This window comes from Microtus pennsylvanicus, chromosome 16 (assembly GCF_037038515.1).
Source record: "Microtus pennsylvanicus isolate mMicPen1 chromosome 16, mMicPen1.hap1, whole genome shotgun sequence".
NCBI classification, from domain to species: domain Eukaryota; kingdom Metazoa; phylum Chordata; class Mammalia; order Rodentia; family Cricetidae; genus Microtus; species Microtus pennsylvanicus.
In genome coordinates, this window is record NC_134594.1 from 5,414,061 (window position 1) to 5,432,259 (window position 18,199).

Below are 18,199 nucleotides of genomic sequence, written 5' to 3' on the forward strand. Positions count from 1 at the left end.
CTAAGTTTAGAGAGGTGGAAACTGAGGGAAGAAAAGGGAAGGGACTCGCTGCATAATTTATAACAGTTATTTCATTTGTGGTATGTTTACTTTTAAGCACACACACACACATACTCACATGTAGGTATGCGCACATCAATACCCTGAAGAAGCCAGGTGAGTGTGGCAGATCCCCTGAAGCTGGAGTTCTAAGCAGTTGTGAGCCACCTCACATGGGTGCTGGGAATTGAACCAGAGGCTTCTGCAAGAGCAGCAAGGGCTCTGAAGTGCTGAGCCACCTGTCCAGGCAAAGAGCTCTAGGCCAGACAATGTCACTTAAGAACCTTACCAAAATGCCTTCCTGCCTGTGGTATTCATTTTCAGTGTCAACTTCCCTGAACTTAGAACCACCTAGAAGGCACTCCTCTGAGAACGTCTGTAGAGGATTTCCAGAAAGGTTTATCTGAGGAGGGAAGATTCCCCCTAAATGTGGACAACACCAACCTGTGGGGGTACCCAAACTGAATAAATAAAAAGGAAAAAGCAAGCTGAGTACCAGTACTGTTTCCTGATGCAGATACAGGGAGCCAACCCCATGGTCCCACCACGACATGACGGGTGTCCAACTGTTCTCAAGGTATGAGCCAATATAAGTGCCTCCTCCTTGAATGGCTTCCGTGACGTGTGGGAGGAAAGTCACTAATACATTGCCCTCTCAGTGTTACTCAAGAACAGGACATATTAGATTAGATAAAGACAGAAAGAAGGCTAAGAGTGGACGGCAATGCCCCCAGACGGGAGGCATCCTGAGAGGGCCTACTTTCCTGAGTATAGTAAGAGGGGCTAAAAGCCTGTGTGGGAATAGCGGCTCAGGCTTTGTGTGAAACTGAACAGCTACGTCCAAAAGAAGAGCGACATCCCAGGCTCGGGCTACAGGAGGCCTACTCTGGATGTGGACAACAGTACCACTGTGCTCCAGACAGGCCTATAGCTGAGCAGTGTGCACAGTCCAAAAGAGCTCCGGCAGAAAGGTTTCCACAGGTGCCGCCATCAGCACCCGGGGAAGCAGTAGGCTGGAGGCCGGACCTTCACCTAACTGATCTCCACAATAGGACTGTAAGTCCCTCCCCACTATAAATCATACAAGTGCTTTAAGAAGACAACTGACATTGTGTACAATACTAGATAATGATGATAATGACGATGACAACAGTGATTACGACGACAATGATATGTCAATAACTGTGACATTGATAGTAGCTCTCACAATGAATTTTCTCACAATCCTATCAGAGAGTTACTGTCACTGGCCCCATGGTAAGACCACAGACACACTAGGCATCGCGTCTGCTGGGAGAGGTGTCAGGCACCAATGGAACCTGGTTCTATGACCCACTCGGTCCCCATGTGACGAAGGCAGTCAAGCCACTCCTAGCCCTCGGTCTCCCCGTCCATACCCTGGACTTCCTGCTCTGCCTCCAGCCAGCTGCCTGCTCTGAGGGCATGCCCATCAGGTCAGCATGCGGGAGGAAGATGTGGCACGACAGCATGCATCGTTCAGTCCATGTTTGGAAAAAGACGACACTGCCTATGAAGTGAAGCTAAGAAGCATCGCAGGGAAAAGGTGTGCCTCAACACTGCCGCCGTTCCTCTCCACTCATGAGAACAGATCTAAGAATGGAGAGGCGTTTTTTAAAGCTAGAAATGAAAACACACAAACAGTTGAAGGAATAGTTTGTCCTGAGGGAACATTCAAGTCTTGTGAGTTGTGGCAACCCAGCTCAGGGATGGAGTATTAACCTAGCTCGCAGGAGGCGTGTGTTTCATACCCAATATAATCCAGATTCTCTTACGAGCTCAGCTATCCGTGGCTTGGAGTCTCCCAGGAGGGAGGAGCTCTTTCTCATGTGCAACAGCTCTGGGACACTGTGAAAGACGGCAAGACACTGAGGCGAGCCTGGGCAAAAGACCTACAAGTTTCAATGCTCAGATTTTCAAATCACAGAATCTCTTCAGCTGTTCGGAATCCTTCACCGAGTCCGAAGCAACTTCTCATGGAGAAAAATGAGCCACCACATCCTAACCCCGGATAGAAAGAATCACTTGTAATATGGATAGGTCACAAGTAAAGACACACCATCAAACCATCAGTTCCATACCCAACATCCTGCAATAAGCGAAAGCAGTAGGTACACTCAGGCTACAGTAACTTCGCCTTCAAACCACCTCAAGATTCACCCCAAAACTCAACATGGTTTCATTTAGGCCCAGGCAGGGTTGGCTTTGGAAGCACAGAAAGCCATCTCTGTTTCCTTGGTTTTAAGTTAGAGAGTAATTTCTCATTAATGTTCAGCTCACATTTAAGAAGCTGAAATTACAGTCTACCTCAGCTTGTGAAGCCCAGCTACAACACCATTCACAGCAAGGAGCAACCTGAGTTCCCTTGGACCTCGGACCTGCCATGAAGTTGTTGGAAAGGGTGAGAGCCACTGTTTCCATGCGTCCAAATCTAACAAATGCACTGGAAGGACACAATGTTTCGGAAGGGCACCCTGCGCAGCTCCTCCTGCTGAATCACATGTTGGGGGAAAGGGACAAATGGGGAAGTCCAACGTGAACTCCTCTCAACAGTGTCATTCACAGAGCCACAGAGCAGAGCGCAGTGTCCGTCAAAGACACAGTTCCCACACTCTCTGCTGGAGGAGAAGAATGGCATGGAGCTGGGGAGGGCTGCGCACACTGTCAGGGATTCAAAGCTTCTTTATCTCAGTGCGGCTCTACGGTCATTTCTCACGTTTCCTCCAGATGCTGCTGTCATTTCAAGGTCTTGACCCACTTAACACAAGTTAGCAGAATAATGCTGTTGTAAAAAAAATACTGAAATCATTCTGGACAAAACTATTGGCAAGGGAACATTTTTAGATAATAATGTATTTACTAAAATAATGATGCTTTCTAAGCAATTTAATCTTTTTTGCTTAAATTGTCATGACATTCCTATTTTTTTTCAGGCCTTAAAACACAGAAACTGTATCATTTACAGAAGGTCATTATGATAATTCTTCACAACTTAAAGATGTTACGCTGGAAATGTTAGTCAACAGAAGAGTGCATGTGTAAAAATCCTGGGTTCAAGTCCCAAGTCCCAGTATCAGGGAGAAAAGGAAGCAGAAGGGGGTGAGGAGGGAGAGTTGGGGGTGGAGGAGGGAGGAAGAGAATGAGCATGCGCAGGAGCAACTGACTAAAAGAAGTCGCTGACCGGTTCTCTAAAGCAAACAGGTGGCTTTGAGCATCAGTGTGATTGAAATTCTCAAAGTTCAAGGAAGATTTCTGAGAAAGCATACTGACTCAACATAATTAAAATCTCACTGAAAGAGTAAAGTGTAAAAGACTCACACTCGGCATAACGCAAACTAGCATGAGTCCACTCACAATCAAGCTGGACTGCTGAGGAGCAGGGTGGAGGAGCGCTGGCCTTCCTAGTCTAACCTAGGGAAAGGTTTACATCCATCAGCAACCCGGGTGCTGCTCCCTACCTGCTCCTCCCTAGGCCAGAGAACAGTCAAAGTGGACTGGCTGTGGTCCAGAAGGGCTCTAGGAACGGGCAGACCTAAGGCCTTCCAGGAAGTGGAATGTTTGTTTTGGCAGGATGCTGCAGAGAGCAGAGAAATGGCCCAGATAAAGAGATGGCATGTGTAGACAGGAAGGAAGGTTACCCTGCCAGCGCCTCGGCTCAGACAGGGACACGACAATAACGAGACCCACACTGCGTCTATTAATTCCTGACTGTAAGCAAAGGCCAGAATTCATATTGATTACTAAGACTCTTTTCCTTGTCTGTTCTTTATACAATTTTGTTTGACCAAAGAAGGAAAATTATTTGGCCTCTGCCGCTTCAGGTATCGTACAGTCTCCAAGTGACTATATGCTGTGCCCTGTGGTGGTCCCGTCTAACACTTAGGATTCATACTTCATGGAAAATATTGAGAAATATTCCATCAGCAATGAATCTGACTTCACAGCATATAGTATGTTTCCTGTGTTGTTCTTCCTTCGTTATCACCAAGGACATTCCCAAAAATACAAATCTTTTTTTCCAAAGCAATCATATTCCTCAACATTAATCTGCTCTCAACTTCCAAGCTGCTGTTTAATGACATCACGCTGGGTTTCTGGGGTCTTTTTTAGTGAAGTCAAAATGATGTAGAGAGAAAGTTATGTGGCAAATCAATTAAACTATAAACAAAAGGGCTGGCCTCAGTATGATTTCAAAATTTCCAGAACTCTAATCTTCTATCACTAGCTTCCCCAAAAGTGTTCTCTAGCCTGCAGGCTGCTGTGCAAAGGCAAGTTAGCAGGCTGACAATGCCAACCAAGGTGCAAAACAATGTGTGCACCTAGGAATTTCTAGGATGGTCACCTCCACTAATGACTTATACTGAGAAATTAACCGGGGCAATCTCATTCTCAATTTAAAGACTTCTTTCAGAGGGCTGTACAATACGACTCAACTTCTAATTCTTTTTTTTTTTCATAGGTTTTGACAAGGCACAAGGGGCTGGGAGACGGTCCTCCCTGGGAAGGAGCTTGCTTTGCAAGCATAGAGGCCGAAACCCAGTCCCCAGACCCACATTAAAAAACTAGGCATGAGCTGGGTGGTGGTGGCACAAGTCTTTAATCCCAGCACTGGGAGGCAGAGGCAGATAGATCTCTGTGAGTTCAAGGTCAGCCTGGTCTACAAAGTAAGCTCTGGGACAGCCAGGGCTGTTACACAGAGAAACCCTGTCTCAAAAAAAACCAAAAAGAGAGAGAAGAGAAGGAGAGAGGGAGGGAGGGAGGGAGGGAGAGAGGGAGGGAGGGAGGGAGGGAGGGAGGGAGGGAGGGAGGGAGGGAGGGAAAAAGAATGAAGGAAGGAAGGAAGAGCTGGGCATGACGATGCGCACTTGTCATCCCAGTGCTAGGGAGAAGGAAACTAGACCTGGGGCTTACTGGAGAGAGCCTCATCTATTAGACAAGCTCAGGATAAGAGACAGTCTTAGAAAACAAGGTAAATGGTACCTGAGCTTGTCCCATGACTTCTGTGTGCACACAGTGACACATGCACAACCACACAGCCACAGTCACACCCACGTGTACCCACAAGCACCCACACAAACATGCAAACATACAAACACACACAGACACAAAGGGAAAAGTGGCTCTCCTGGGCCCCACTACTCCATTGCTATACCCTCCTTTCTCGGGAATGAGAATGAAGTGCCAACGTGGAAGCTGGGTTCAATCGTGGCACTGGACAAAAAGAATTTAAGTTCTACACATTGTCTGCTTTCCTGAACTAATAGGTGCGCCATAGCTCCACCAGCAAAGTGAGTCTGCAGCTATGCAAAGCAGCTCTGCCTCATTCTGGTCTTCGAGTCCCAAGGCTTCTTCCTGGGTAAATCTTGTGATGTGGCTGACAGACAGAAAACCACAGGGCATGGAAATAGAGAAGCTGGGCTATGGAGTCAGCCACATCAGGGACGCAAAGTGGCTCTGCTCTCTCAGGGCACGAGCTTTCAGAATATGTGTCAGTATACACATACCTCAGCCTCCTCCCGTGTCCGTCACGCTCACTAAAGGAGAGCACACGCACTATAGCCCGAGTGCAAAAGACGCTACAGCAACAAGGATGAAATCCTGGTTAACGGAAGGAAGCCATAACACCCTGCGCCAGAAGTTGCCATGGACAGGCAGCCCCCACATCCTACCGACTGAATCAACACATGTGGGTGACCAGTTCACAGTGGCACTCAGGTGAAGACTGAATTTTCTGGCTGGGTGCCTGCCTGTGCTCTAGACCTGGGGGCAGGGCTTATGGGTCCACCTGCCGGCTACTTCCCTTCCACACTTCTAAGCTAGCCCAGTTGCCCCGTCCTCCCCAGAACCCTAGCACAGCATGTAGTTCCTGGTTCCTGCCTCTCTCATTCTGTATGGTGGCATTTCAGCTAACTGGGCCAGAACCCCCAAACTGTAGAAAAGAACAAAGAATAGGAAGGAAGGCTGAGGCAGCCAAAGATAATGAGACTCCATAATTCTGCTTTCGTCAAAGGCATTCTTAAATCACTGGGAGGGTGTTAGGATCCGCTTATCACCAAAATCACCATGAATAAACAAAACACAAAGGTCCCTTGTGAACAAAGCAATGTACTTCCAGCATTGCCTGTGGAGAGCACCGGGTTACCAAAATGGAGTCAAGTTTTAGACAGGTCAACTCTATGAATATGTAGACACATGTCTAAGCACATGTACTAAATAGTCCCATTCGTATCCATACACACACTCCTGCGACACCAACTACAAGGACCTCTGCTGACCTGTGGAGCATTTTGCTTCTGGTTGTTCCATATGGTTCCACTGTCACCATAACGAGTAGAGTCTCAGCCACTATGGAGTTTGTCTGAGATAGAATTTCACAGTAGCCCAGGTTGGCCATGAAGTCTTATTATGTAGCTGAGGATGACCTTAACTTCAGAACTTCCTGGCTCTGTCTCCCAATTGCTCGGGTTTTTGAACTGCTTTCTTCCTAAACTGAAAACCTCAGCTTTTACCTACAGAAGTGAGTTTCCATCTAACCTTCTCGTGTGAATCCGGAAGAGATGGACTTGGAGGTTTTTAACTGCAGACAAAGTCTGTTTATGATGGTGCTAGAAGCAGGAAATATCTCATACTAATTCAAAATGGTTGTCACTCTCGTCCTTGACTTGAAGTTTCATCAAACTTTTTCTGAATGAAGACTAAGTTTATAATATGAAAATTAATTGAAACAGCACTGGCCAGAGAAGTACAGTCAGCAAAAAATCATTAACAAAATCATTAAATTATTCCAGTTTAACTCCAATTAAAATTCATTAGGCTTAAATCTTTAACATATGTTCATTTCTTTAAGTTATAAATTACTGTTCTTCCAATCCAAGCAGTAAAGCAACGATCTGTTGCTATGAAGGCCAGTGCAGTACAGCAAAGACAACACGAGTTTCCTCTCTCCTAATAGGTATTGATAAACATGGCCAGGTTTTATAAATTAATCTTCTGGTTAGATTCTGTCTAATCAATAACCTAACACTGAGCTCAATTTCATCACAATTTACTCCCCGCCCCACAATCCAACCACTATCAAGAAGAGCTCTCATGAGCTACACTTCCAACACGGTCCAGGTGCAGGGTTGGCAGCGTCACTCCACACGGAACTCCCCATGGAGCGGCATGCCTGAGAAGAGCTCTGCAAGGGGCCCACAGAGAGCACAGCAAGCACAAGCCAGCGGATGTCTGGGACGTGGGGCTTAAAGACCTCTATCCGCAGTGTCTCACTCACACATGGGCCTTGTTTAGGAACAAGATTCTGGATTCTGGGGACAGTGGACTAGGGTAAGCCTGGTGGCGATCTCAGGAGGGGCATTTTACATGTGGAAAAAGGCATGAACCATCAGGGGCCACAGGGTAAACAGTGGCTGGCAGCTGCCTCCTGGTATTCATGACCTTGATTTCCCATCTGCAGGAGGGTGGGGGCATAGCTCTGACCCCCTCTTCTCTCGAAGTTAGTCCCTCTGATCAAGCCGGCAGTCACATATGCACACTACTCCATCCTCCACAGAGGTCCCCTCAGCAAGGAAACAAGGGAACGTTCTACGAGGAGCCTCACAAAACCCAAAGTCACCAGCAGGGATCTGAATGTCTAGATGCGTATCTAGCCTTGTCAGAAGACTGCAGTCCATACCCACCCTTTGACTCAAGCTTTCTGAGTCCCAGAGCCCTGGGACACAGCTAAGCCACTCCCTGGGCCACAGAAACTGAGGTGATGAGTGGTCTGTATTATGCCACTCAGCAATGGATAACTAACAGGTATCCAGTACATAATACCACTGGATGTATCATAATAATGTAGACTTGAGACCGACCATATGACAGAAGAATAAAGAGAAGATATATTTGCTTGTAGGAAATCTTACGTAAACACGAGGGGAATGTTTACTTCCTTTATAATGAAGGGGAAACCCTTTGGTTAGAATGTTTACCGAGAGCCTTCCTTACCTTGGATGCACTGCAGTGTCCCATCCTCGGCTCTTATTGTGAAGGTCTCACCCGGGTTAACTTGGACAAGAATAACCTGTGAGAACAGCACAGAAACTTCCAGTTAGCACCAACACGCCGCACATTCTGTTCTCTTCCGACTTGAGATTCTCAAATTGGCAGGAAGCGCATGACACCAAACCAGCGCAAAATTTAGTGTGTAAATGAACTCCACTCAAATTTTGGGAAACATAGGAAAATGTGCATTTGCACACAGCCTAGTATCCTGTCCCATATTGTTCATATTATATAACTAAAGCTTGGCAGTTTTCTTTTCTCTTTCATGAGTTTAGACACAAACATTAGTTATAAAAACAACACACACACAAACTTTACATACAAAGGAAAGCCGCACAAGAAATGACCATTTGACCGGCCACCACTGGGAGACGTGGTTGCATTAAATAATAGTAGAAGGCAATTCACAAAATTAAAAAGGTTGGAAAAGAAGATCTGCATATAAAACAAACAGCATAAACTAAATGAACCTCAGCAAACACCCAAATGTTTCAATACATAACCTAGAATTAGTGTCTTCTTCACACAGACACAGATATTTAACATCGGAAAATAACCTCCAAATCACGCGATGGGAAGCCAACATGGTGAGGCAGGATCTCCCTGGCGGTCTCGCAGATTTGTTGCAAATCAAAGGATAACAGGGAAAATCGCCGATTTGACACTGAAGACAAATGAGGTTCCTAACTGCAGCCGTGCATCAGCAGGGACGACCAGCACTGTCACGTTGTCCCCAGGCACTGACCACAACGCTGCCATTCCCTCACGGGCCTGGCAAAAAGCCTGCTCCAACACTGAAATCTTCAAGAAGGCCCCTTATTCCTGAGCTCGATCCTCCGCACACAACACTGCTCTTTTCTCTAGAACTCATAACTGCACCTAACTAATTATTTTTAGCAGCTACTTCCTTCTTTAACTGAGGTGCTATAAGGATAAGATCTGACTGACTAACCCCATGGGTGACAATACTTTCCCGGAATGAATAATGGTTGCAAAATCTAAGGAAAACTGTCTCAATGGATTAGTCAGGAATTAAGATTTCATAAAGTTAGAGACTGGACTGAGGGCTCAGTGGTTCAGAGAGCTCACTGCTTTCGCTGAGGACCTGAGGTCATTCTCCAAACCCACACAGTGCTCACAGTCACCTGCAGCTCCAGTTTCAGGGGCTCCAATGCCCTCTCCTGACCTCTGCAGATGCGTGTGCACAATATACTCATGTGGGACCATACATAAACACAGATTTAATGGTTTTATTTTAAAGGATCTCATGAGGAGCAATTTAAACATTAACTTCTTTTATGTACCACCATTTATCTAGTTTGTAATGCTATTCAGATCAAAGTCATGTCATTTATAATATAAATCTTTAATATCCACATATATTGTTCAAATAGTAATTCACAGCAGGAAATAATTTTGAGGCATGAATTCCTTTTAATTAGGAAATACATTAACTGTAAAATCATCAGGATCATTCAGAGGAAAGTAGTCCAAGCCTCACCCCAGATGCTTCACCTTATTTTGAAGGATAAATTGTTTCAAGATAATTTGCTTTTCCCCCACGGTACTGGCATCAATAATCTTCCAAACTTCCCCACCCCAGTTCTCACCAATGTGAAAGTGGTGTATGCCCACCCCAGTTCTCACCAATGTGAAAGTGGTGTATGCCCACCCCAGTTCTCACCAATGTGAAGGTGGTGTATGCCCACCCCAGTTCTCACCAATGTGAAGGCAGTGTGTCCACCCCAGTTCTCACCAATGTGAAGGCAGTGTGTCCACCCCAGTTCTCACCAATGTGAAGGCAGTGTGTGTCCACCCCAGTTCTCACCAATGTGAAGGCAGTGTGTCCACCCCAGTTCTCACCAATGTGAAGGCAGTGTGTGTCCACCCCAGTTCTCACCAATGTGAAGGTGGTGTGTGTCCACCCCAGTTCTCACCAATGTGAAGGCAGTGTGTCCACCCCAGTTCTCACCAATGTGAAGGCAGTGTGTCCACCCCAGTTCTCACCAATGTGAAGGCAGTGTGCCCACCCCAGTTCTCACCAATGTGAAGGTGGTGTGTGTCCACCCCAGTTCTCACCAATGTGAAGGCAGTGTGTCCACCCCAGTTCTCACCAATGTGAAGGCAGTGTGTCCACCCCAGTTCTCACCAATGTGAAGGCAGTGTGTCCACCCCAGTTCTCACCAATGTGAAGGCAGTGTGTGTCCACCCCAGTTCTCACCAATGTGAAGGCGGTGTGCCATTTTAAGAAGTCAAAAGGAAATCCCTTTAGATCTCCAAAGTGATTAAAGCATCTCCGCTGCTTTCCCCAGCCGGAGGTTTTAGTCATTCCCTTAACACGGAAACCGTCTGAGTCAGCTTTGTTTTTACATAAACATACATCACGACTCTATTACACTACGCCCAGTAAAGCAGCCCTTCAATAAAGGGAGGGAAATGAGCCCAAGGAGGGGAGGCCACGGAATACAAGGGATAGCAGGCAAAGGGGGGGGGACAGGGAGTGAGGTTTAAGTGGGGAGAGGGATGGGAGAAGAAGACAACGAGGGATGAAGAACAAAGACAGCAGGATGTTAAGGAAAACCACATGGAAATCTAGTACTTCATAAGCTCCCTAAATCTATTTATTATTCATATTTTCATTTGATTGAACTTAACCTACACAGGGGATAATGCTTGTCCAAAACTCCAGTGTCGGGTGTGGGAAATCTCCCCTCAGGTAGTTGGCCAGACCCCCAGAACAATATAAGCTGTTACCATTGCTCTTGGTTGGCCACCGGAACTTGGTAGATAAAACCCTATTGCTGAAGACTCCAGTACTCTGGTCACAGGAAATAGAGGAATCAGGTTGGTACTGACCCCGCAGCTCCCTCAGTGTAGGTGAACTCACACAGTACCACAAGATGCTCTCTAAGCTGCAGGAGAAGGCCATCAGTGCTCCTCCTCAGCTGGGAGCGCTGGGAGCCCAACAGTGGCCAGCATGGTTTCAATAGTGGGGTGAATGTCATGGGGGTATCCGACCAATTTCTAATTCAGAGATCCTTTTTCTTTCATGGACCTTTTTGTAACATTGCTGGGTTGTATTTTCAGGAACACTGCTGACAGATGTGGGGAGAGAGAGTACATGAACTGGTGGTTGTCAAGAACAATCTAGGACACAGTCCAGGTGCGGGTCCACCGACATTTTTCCCTGCCCTAAATCGACAGGCATTCTTTATAAACTTATTCTTAGAAGTTTAAGCATAAAGCAGATGATTTTGATCCCATCACCATGATGCTAGAACTTGCCTAAGGACTTACAAAAATACAAGTATGGCTTTCTTTTAAAAAAAATAATACTTTAATTTTTAATTCTATCCATGTATACAATGTATTTGATCACATTCAGTCCACACTAACTTCTCCCAAGCCCACTGTCTACTCCATGTCATTTTTTTCCCGCAATAATCCACTGATTCAAATTTGTGTTGCCCAAATATTCATAGGTGTGGGACCACCGTGATGTGGGAGTGTCATATATCAATCTGTTGATTTCTTTGGTTAAGCAATAAAGAAACTGCTTGGCCCTCATAGGTTAAAACATAGGTGGGAGGAGTAAACAGAACAGAATGCTGGGAGGAAGAGAAAGTGAGCTCAAGACTCGACAGCTATGCGCTCTGGAGAGAGATGCATGCTCCCCTCTCCCGGGTGGACGTAATAGCTCTGCTCTCTGAGACACACACGATGAAGCTCCAACCCAGGATGGACGTAGGCTAGAATCTCCCTGGTAAGCGCACCTCGTGGTGCTACATAGATTATTAGAAATGGGTTAAGAGGCTGAAACTAGTGGGCCAAGCAGTGCTTAAAAGAATACAGTTTCCCTGTAATTATTTAGGGGCATAAGCTAGCCAGGCGGCCGGGGTGCTGGGGACGCAGCCCTGCCGCTCCTATTACTACACCACCGGAATGTGGCCATGCTACAAAAGGCCACACTCTCCATCCCTAGCTGCCATCAGCTGTCACTAGTTCCTCAACCAGAGGCAGGGGCATGGCGCGCCTTGCCTCCTTCTAGGCCAGGATGTCAAGTGACTGGAGACTGTGTGGCCATGCACAGCTGCTACAAGCACACAAGTGCAGTTCAATTGACTGCACGGCCATGCTCAGCTGCAGCGAGCACACAAGTGCAGTTCAACTGACTGTGTGGCCATGCACAGCTGCAGCAAGCACACAAATGCAGCTCCACTGACTATGGCCATGCACAGCTGCAGTAAGCACATGAGTGCAGCTCGACTGACTATGGCCATGCACAGCTGCAATGAGCACACAAATGCAGCCATGCACAGCTGCAGCAAGCACACAAGTGCAGTTCAACTGACTGCATGGCCATGCACAGCTGCAGTGAGCATACGAGTGCAGCTGTTCTGTCATGGCCAGAAGACTTTCCATCCAGTCCTCCCTGACCTCTGGCTCTTACAACCTTTCTGCCCCATCTTCTATAATGGTCCATGAGCCCTGAGGGAAAGGGGCATGACAGACCCACTTACGGTGGAGCACAGCGCAGAGACTTACATTCTACGTCTTGACCCTTTGGGCTTGCTGACCACTATCCACTGCACATAGAGTTCTCTGATGAGGTCTGATCACTAATCAGGAAAGCTAAATTTAGAGGGTATTTTGATATTATGTTCATTTAGCAAACTACAATAGCAGGCTCAGCCCTGGGCCTATGAGCTTCTGACCAAGAGGTAAGAATCTTGGTCAGATTAAAGTATCAGGCATGTATTTCCTTCTGGAGAGGAGGCTTACTCCGCTTTGACAATTCATGCTCATATGTTCTCTTCTCCCACACAACTGTCTGCAATGGACCAGAGAACACAACCCAGTAGAAAGATGATTTCTGAACTGATGTCGTACCGTCTGCCTACCAGACTGCATGAAAAGTCATTACAGCATTTTATAATCATTGATACCAGACCACAGTTCAAAGCACTGAAACGCCCGGCCTCCTCCACACACACACACACACACACACACACACACACACTAGCTTACAGAGTTCAGTTCCTAATCTCCTATACTTCAATTCTTCAGGAAAAAAGATACATAAATGGCCATCATACCAACACATCTCTCCTCAAATGTTCAGTTCATGTAATTTCACTGCTACAGAGTTGCTATGGCAACCAGATTGTACTCTACCAAGCTACCTTAGAAATGAGGCAAAGTTCATGCCTCCTAATGGCGATTGCTCCTCTCACAAGAGCAGAAGTCACAATTGGAATGGACTGCCCACTGTGCCAATGCCACTGTCAATGGCAGAGATAAAAACAGCTGTGGCACGGCACCCCAGGGGCCCGTCCTGACAGCGGGCATGGATGAGCCACCAGCATCACCTCGCATTGTGAAGCCTGAAGAAGCGTAAGTCACCAAATCTCTTGTGCCGCGCGAGCAGTTCTCTTCTGCCCCCACCTCTCTCCATTGCTGCCCTCCACTGACATGGCGATTGTGAGTTTCCGTTACTGCAGTATGTGAAACAAGTCAGTTCTCTTCGGCCCCCGCCTCTCTCCCCATAGCTGCCCTCCACTGACATGGCGGTTGCGAGTTTCCGTTACTGCAGTATGTGAGTTCTCTTCTGCCCCCGCCTCCCTCCCCATAGCTGCCCTCCACTGACATGGCTGTTGCGAGTTTCCGTTACTGCAGTATGTGAGTTCTCTTCTGCCCCCGCCTCTCCCCATTGCTGCCCTCCACTGACATGGCTGTTGCGAGTTTCCGTTACTGCAGTATGTCAGTTCTCTTCTGCCCCCGCCTCCCTCCCCACAGCTGCCCTCCACTGACATGGCGGTTGCGAGTTTCCGTTACTGCAGTATGTGAAACAAGTCAGTTCTCTTCTGCCCCCGCCTCTCTCCCCATAGCTGCCCTCCACTGACATGGCTGTTGCGAGTTTCCTTTACTGCAGTATGTGAAACCCGTCGTCACTTCTTTTCACTCATTGGTCACTTTCTACTTCTCAAAGTCAACATTAAACCAATTCACATTCATGCTATGCTGTCTGTCTTTTGTCAAAGGGGAAAAAGGGGTTTTTGTTGTTGTTGCATTTGAGATGGTTTCTCTGTGTAGCCGTGGCTATCCTGGAACTCGCTCTATAGACCAACCTGGCCTCAAACTCACAGAGATCTGCCTGCCTCTGCTTCCTGAGAGCTGAGATTAAAGGCATGCGCCACCACACAGATTTTACTTTCCCAGATACAGTGACACAGAAGTAAGCTGTCAGAGCAGAAAGCAGGCATGCTTCAAACCTCAGGCTACATTGCTTATCAGATCTGTTCCAACTGCAAATGCCACCTATGCCAATATGCACACCCGTGTACACACACACATACAAGCACACCCAAACACAGTACACATACACCAACCACTTCAGATTCTCAAACGCATACATTCCACACACACCTTTGACATACTCACCTCTCTGGCACAAAACACAATAGACCTCAGATATAACTGAAGTTGTACAGATTTGTTTCCTGAATTCGGTCTCTTTTCTCCAAAAGGGAAGTGATGGTTTGCAAACAACCAAAACTCACATTTGTAGCAACAATACAGTCGAGGAAAACATCTTGGGCTGAAGAAGCAAGCAGGCAGACCGCAAAGATGCTGCAGGAGACAAGAGAGCACCTGGTATCGTGTCCTGCTCACCCATCCCCTGCACCAGATTTCAGTCTGCAGAAGCGGAGGAGCTAAGATGCCACCAGGTGGGTTCCACAAACACTGGCTCACCCCAGTGTGGCAAAGGCACAGCTGACAAGACAAACTTGGTTATTCTGCTTCTTCCTGGATTTTAGGACTCTTTCCAAAGGGTCCTAGATGTTCTAATATCTCATTTTTCTCAAAAGATCGGAGGTCCACCCGATGAAATTATTAACCAGATTTTATGGGTGGGAAAACGGAAGCTTAAAGAACACAAAAGAAACTGACCTAAAGTAACGTGACTAAACGGCTGGGCTAGGCTAGAACCCAGCTCGGACTGAGCAGAATGGATGCCTTGCACTCACTGACGTCACCTGCACCTCTAAGAGGCATGAACTTCGCCGTCTGAAGTGACACTAATTCTGCCACCCAATGATGCATCTGCCTGCGCACAGCAACAGCCAGTGCGTGTCTCCGGGTGCCTCCTCCTGCCTTCCACATCCTCTTCTGCTGTAGCTGCTGCGTGTGCTCCTGATGCTCCCTTCTTCTGGACTTGCTCTTCCCCTACGTTTATTTCTCTTTTCATTTCCGGGCTTTTGCTCTAAAATACTAGCCGGAAAAGCTCTCAGCAATCAGCTCAGCCTTTTCCTCTGGCCAGCTCCCAGCAGTCACGGTGGACAGTCTCTGTACCTAGTACAGTTTTTCTCTTGTGCAGACCCAAAGAAAAGACTTCCTGGGAAACAAATCTAGGGCTCTAAGGAGAATCCGCACGCTCTCCTTCGGGTCCATGTTAACCGGAGCTTCAGAACGCCCACTTTAACTCCCAAGTAATTCCATTTTAAACTGTCTAAATGATTGGTTCCTTATTTCTTGAAATTACAATCCAGCCTTTATCATATTATACATACTCAAAATGGTCTTAAAAGAATAAGAAATCTAAATTGCAGATAAGAAATAGTATCTCCTAAGCTGAGGATATACCTCAGTAAAATGTTTGCTGCGCAAGCTTCAACTCAGAACCCATAAGCAAAAATAAGCTAGTCATGGTGGCACATGCTCATAATCCCCTGTGGAAAGGTGAAGACAGGTCAAGTGAATCCCGAAGGTTTGCTGGCCAACCAGCCTGATCCAGGTTCCAGACCAAGCAGAGACCTCCCCCCACCCCAACTCAAAAGGCAAGGTAGATGGTGTCAACCCAAGGTTGACCTCTGACCTTTGTGTACATGTGCATCCATGCACAGGGAGGGAAGGAGGGAGAAATGGAGGGAGGGAGGATAAGAGGGAAAGAGAGAGAAAGAAAATGTATCTCTTATAATTCACTTTCAATGGAAAATAAAAAAAATAACCTTAAGTACTTTGAACATGTCAAACCTGAGAACAAGCTCCTAGGCACATAATGTCCGTCGCCTGTAGAGGGCGTTGAGGCCGGAGCTGTGTTCCAACGTTTAATAATATATAAATGCCTTCAGAGCCTTTTAAGGATGTAAACAATGAATCGTTAGGCCACTCTCTGCTAGACTTGGGGGTTTTCTCTGAGTTTAAAAACCAATTAAGGCCGGGCGGTGGTGGCGCACGCCTTTAATCCCAGCACTCGGGAGGCAGAGGCAGGCGGATCTCTGTGAGTTCCAGGACAGGAACCAAAAAAACTACGGAGAAACCCTGTCTTGAAAATAAATAAATAAATAAGATATAACCACATGTCTAAGGACACCAGGACACAGGGAAAAGAGCCAGTGAGAAAGAGGCTTGGCCCTGGCTCTGCCAGGCAGCCCACTTGACCTCGGTCCCAGTTCTGACAGGTATCCCACTTGACCTTTCAAGGCCCGCATTTCCTCATTTATAAAAAGCAGAGAATATTTACCCACCTCCCACAGGAACAGGCCTTACTCAGTTAGTAGTTATTATTAATACTTCTTACCACTGTCAAGTCTGAACTACATGAGGGAGATTAAAGAAAAACAATTTACCCAGTTTACCATGCTTCATGTCCTCAGTAAAATCTAACGCCAGCAGACTCTCACTTCGAGCCCAGTTTCCGCTCAGTCACTATGGCTCACTGACGTGAACCTACCGAGCATGCGCATTCCGGGCTCTGTTCAGCCTCTTTGGAGCCTGGCAACAGGGTAAGTCTAGAATCTACTTGCAGAGGTTCTGAAATCTAAGTCCCTTACAGCTTTGCAATGATGTGCCCTGCCTGGAAACGCTTCTAATAAAGATCGCCACAATGCAAGCAAGCAGTGAAGGTTGCTTATTGTGGAGAGCCCTATCCGGCTGTTTTGGTTTTGAGATCTTAATTTCAGATATTTTGTATTAACATATTTGAAATTTAAGTAGCATACCACACAGTTCCATCTACATGAAGTGTTTTTACTCTAATCACATAGCTGGTAGCCATGACACAAAATATTTTAGGAAATTTTCAACGCCCTGTCTTCATTCCCTACCTTCCCTCAATTCCTGTCTAATGTACTCCTGGTCGCTGTGTGTTTGTCCACTGTGGACCTTACACGAAGACAAAAGTAACACAACGAGAATGAATTCTTTCACTTCACATAGTTACCAAGGCCGTCTGTGTCACCTCGTCACTGCTTCATCCTTCTTTCTCTGAGTAATAGTCCATCTTATGAATATACTCCATTTATCAGTTAACTCACAATTGATTTGTGTCTAAAACGCTGGCTTGTTTTGCATAATCGTGCCCCAAATACTCACAGTCGGATTTCGATGGCAAAATAACTCCTGTTTCTAGAGTACAGGCTCTGCGGAACTTCTAGATAACACTCTAGATATTACTCTAAACCAACTATTTTAGAAGAGCTCATACAGGCGGAAGTACTTAACACCCAAAAGTCATCCTCGCCAAGCACACTGAAGATGCAAACTCAGACAGACCCCTCAGGAGGCTCCAAACATTTAGCTTACTTACAGAATGCACTAAGAGTCGCCCACCACACTCGGATGAAAGAGCTCAACAGGTAAACAAATGGCTACCTCGACCTACATGGTTACACAAATGGCTACCTCGGACCTACATGGTTACTCAAATGGCTACTGAGGACCTACATGGTTACACATGGCTACTGAGGACCTACATGGTTACACATGGCTACTGAGGACCTACATGGTTACACATGGCTACTGAGGACCTACATGGTTACACATGGATACTGAGGACCTACATGGTTACACATGGATACTGAGGACCTACATGGTTACACATGGCTACTGAGGACCTACATGGTTACACATGGATACTGAGGACCTACATGGTTACACATGGCTACTGAGGACCTACATGGTTACAAATGGATACTGAGGACCTACATGGTTACACATGGATACTGAGGACCTACATGGTTACACATGGATACTGAGGACCTACATGATTACACATGGCTACTGAGGACCTACATGATTACACATGGCTACTGAG

General features: G+C 46.6%; 1 protein-coding gene across 4 annotated transcripts in view; it reads right to left on the bottom strand.

Moving 5' to 3' along the window:
• The window catches only part of Fndc3b (fibronectin type III domain containing 3B), a 291,727-nt gene that overhangs the window by 184,723 nt on the left and 88,805 nt on the right, over window positions 1-18,199 (bottom strand). For all 4 annotated transcript variants that reach the window (XM_075950510.1, XM_075950514.1, XM_075950511.1 and 1 more), the window contains exon 3: window positions 8,047-8,122. In XM_075950510.1, the coding sequence (XP_075806625.1) occupies window positions 8,047-8,122 (76 nt within the window). The remainder of the gene's footprint in view (window positions 1-8,046; window positions 8,123-18,199) is intronic.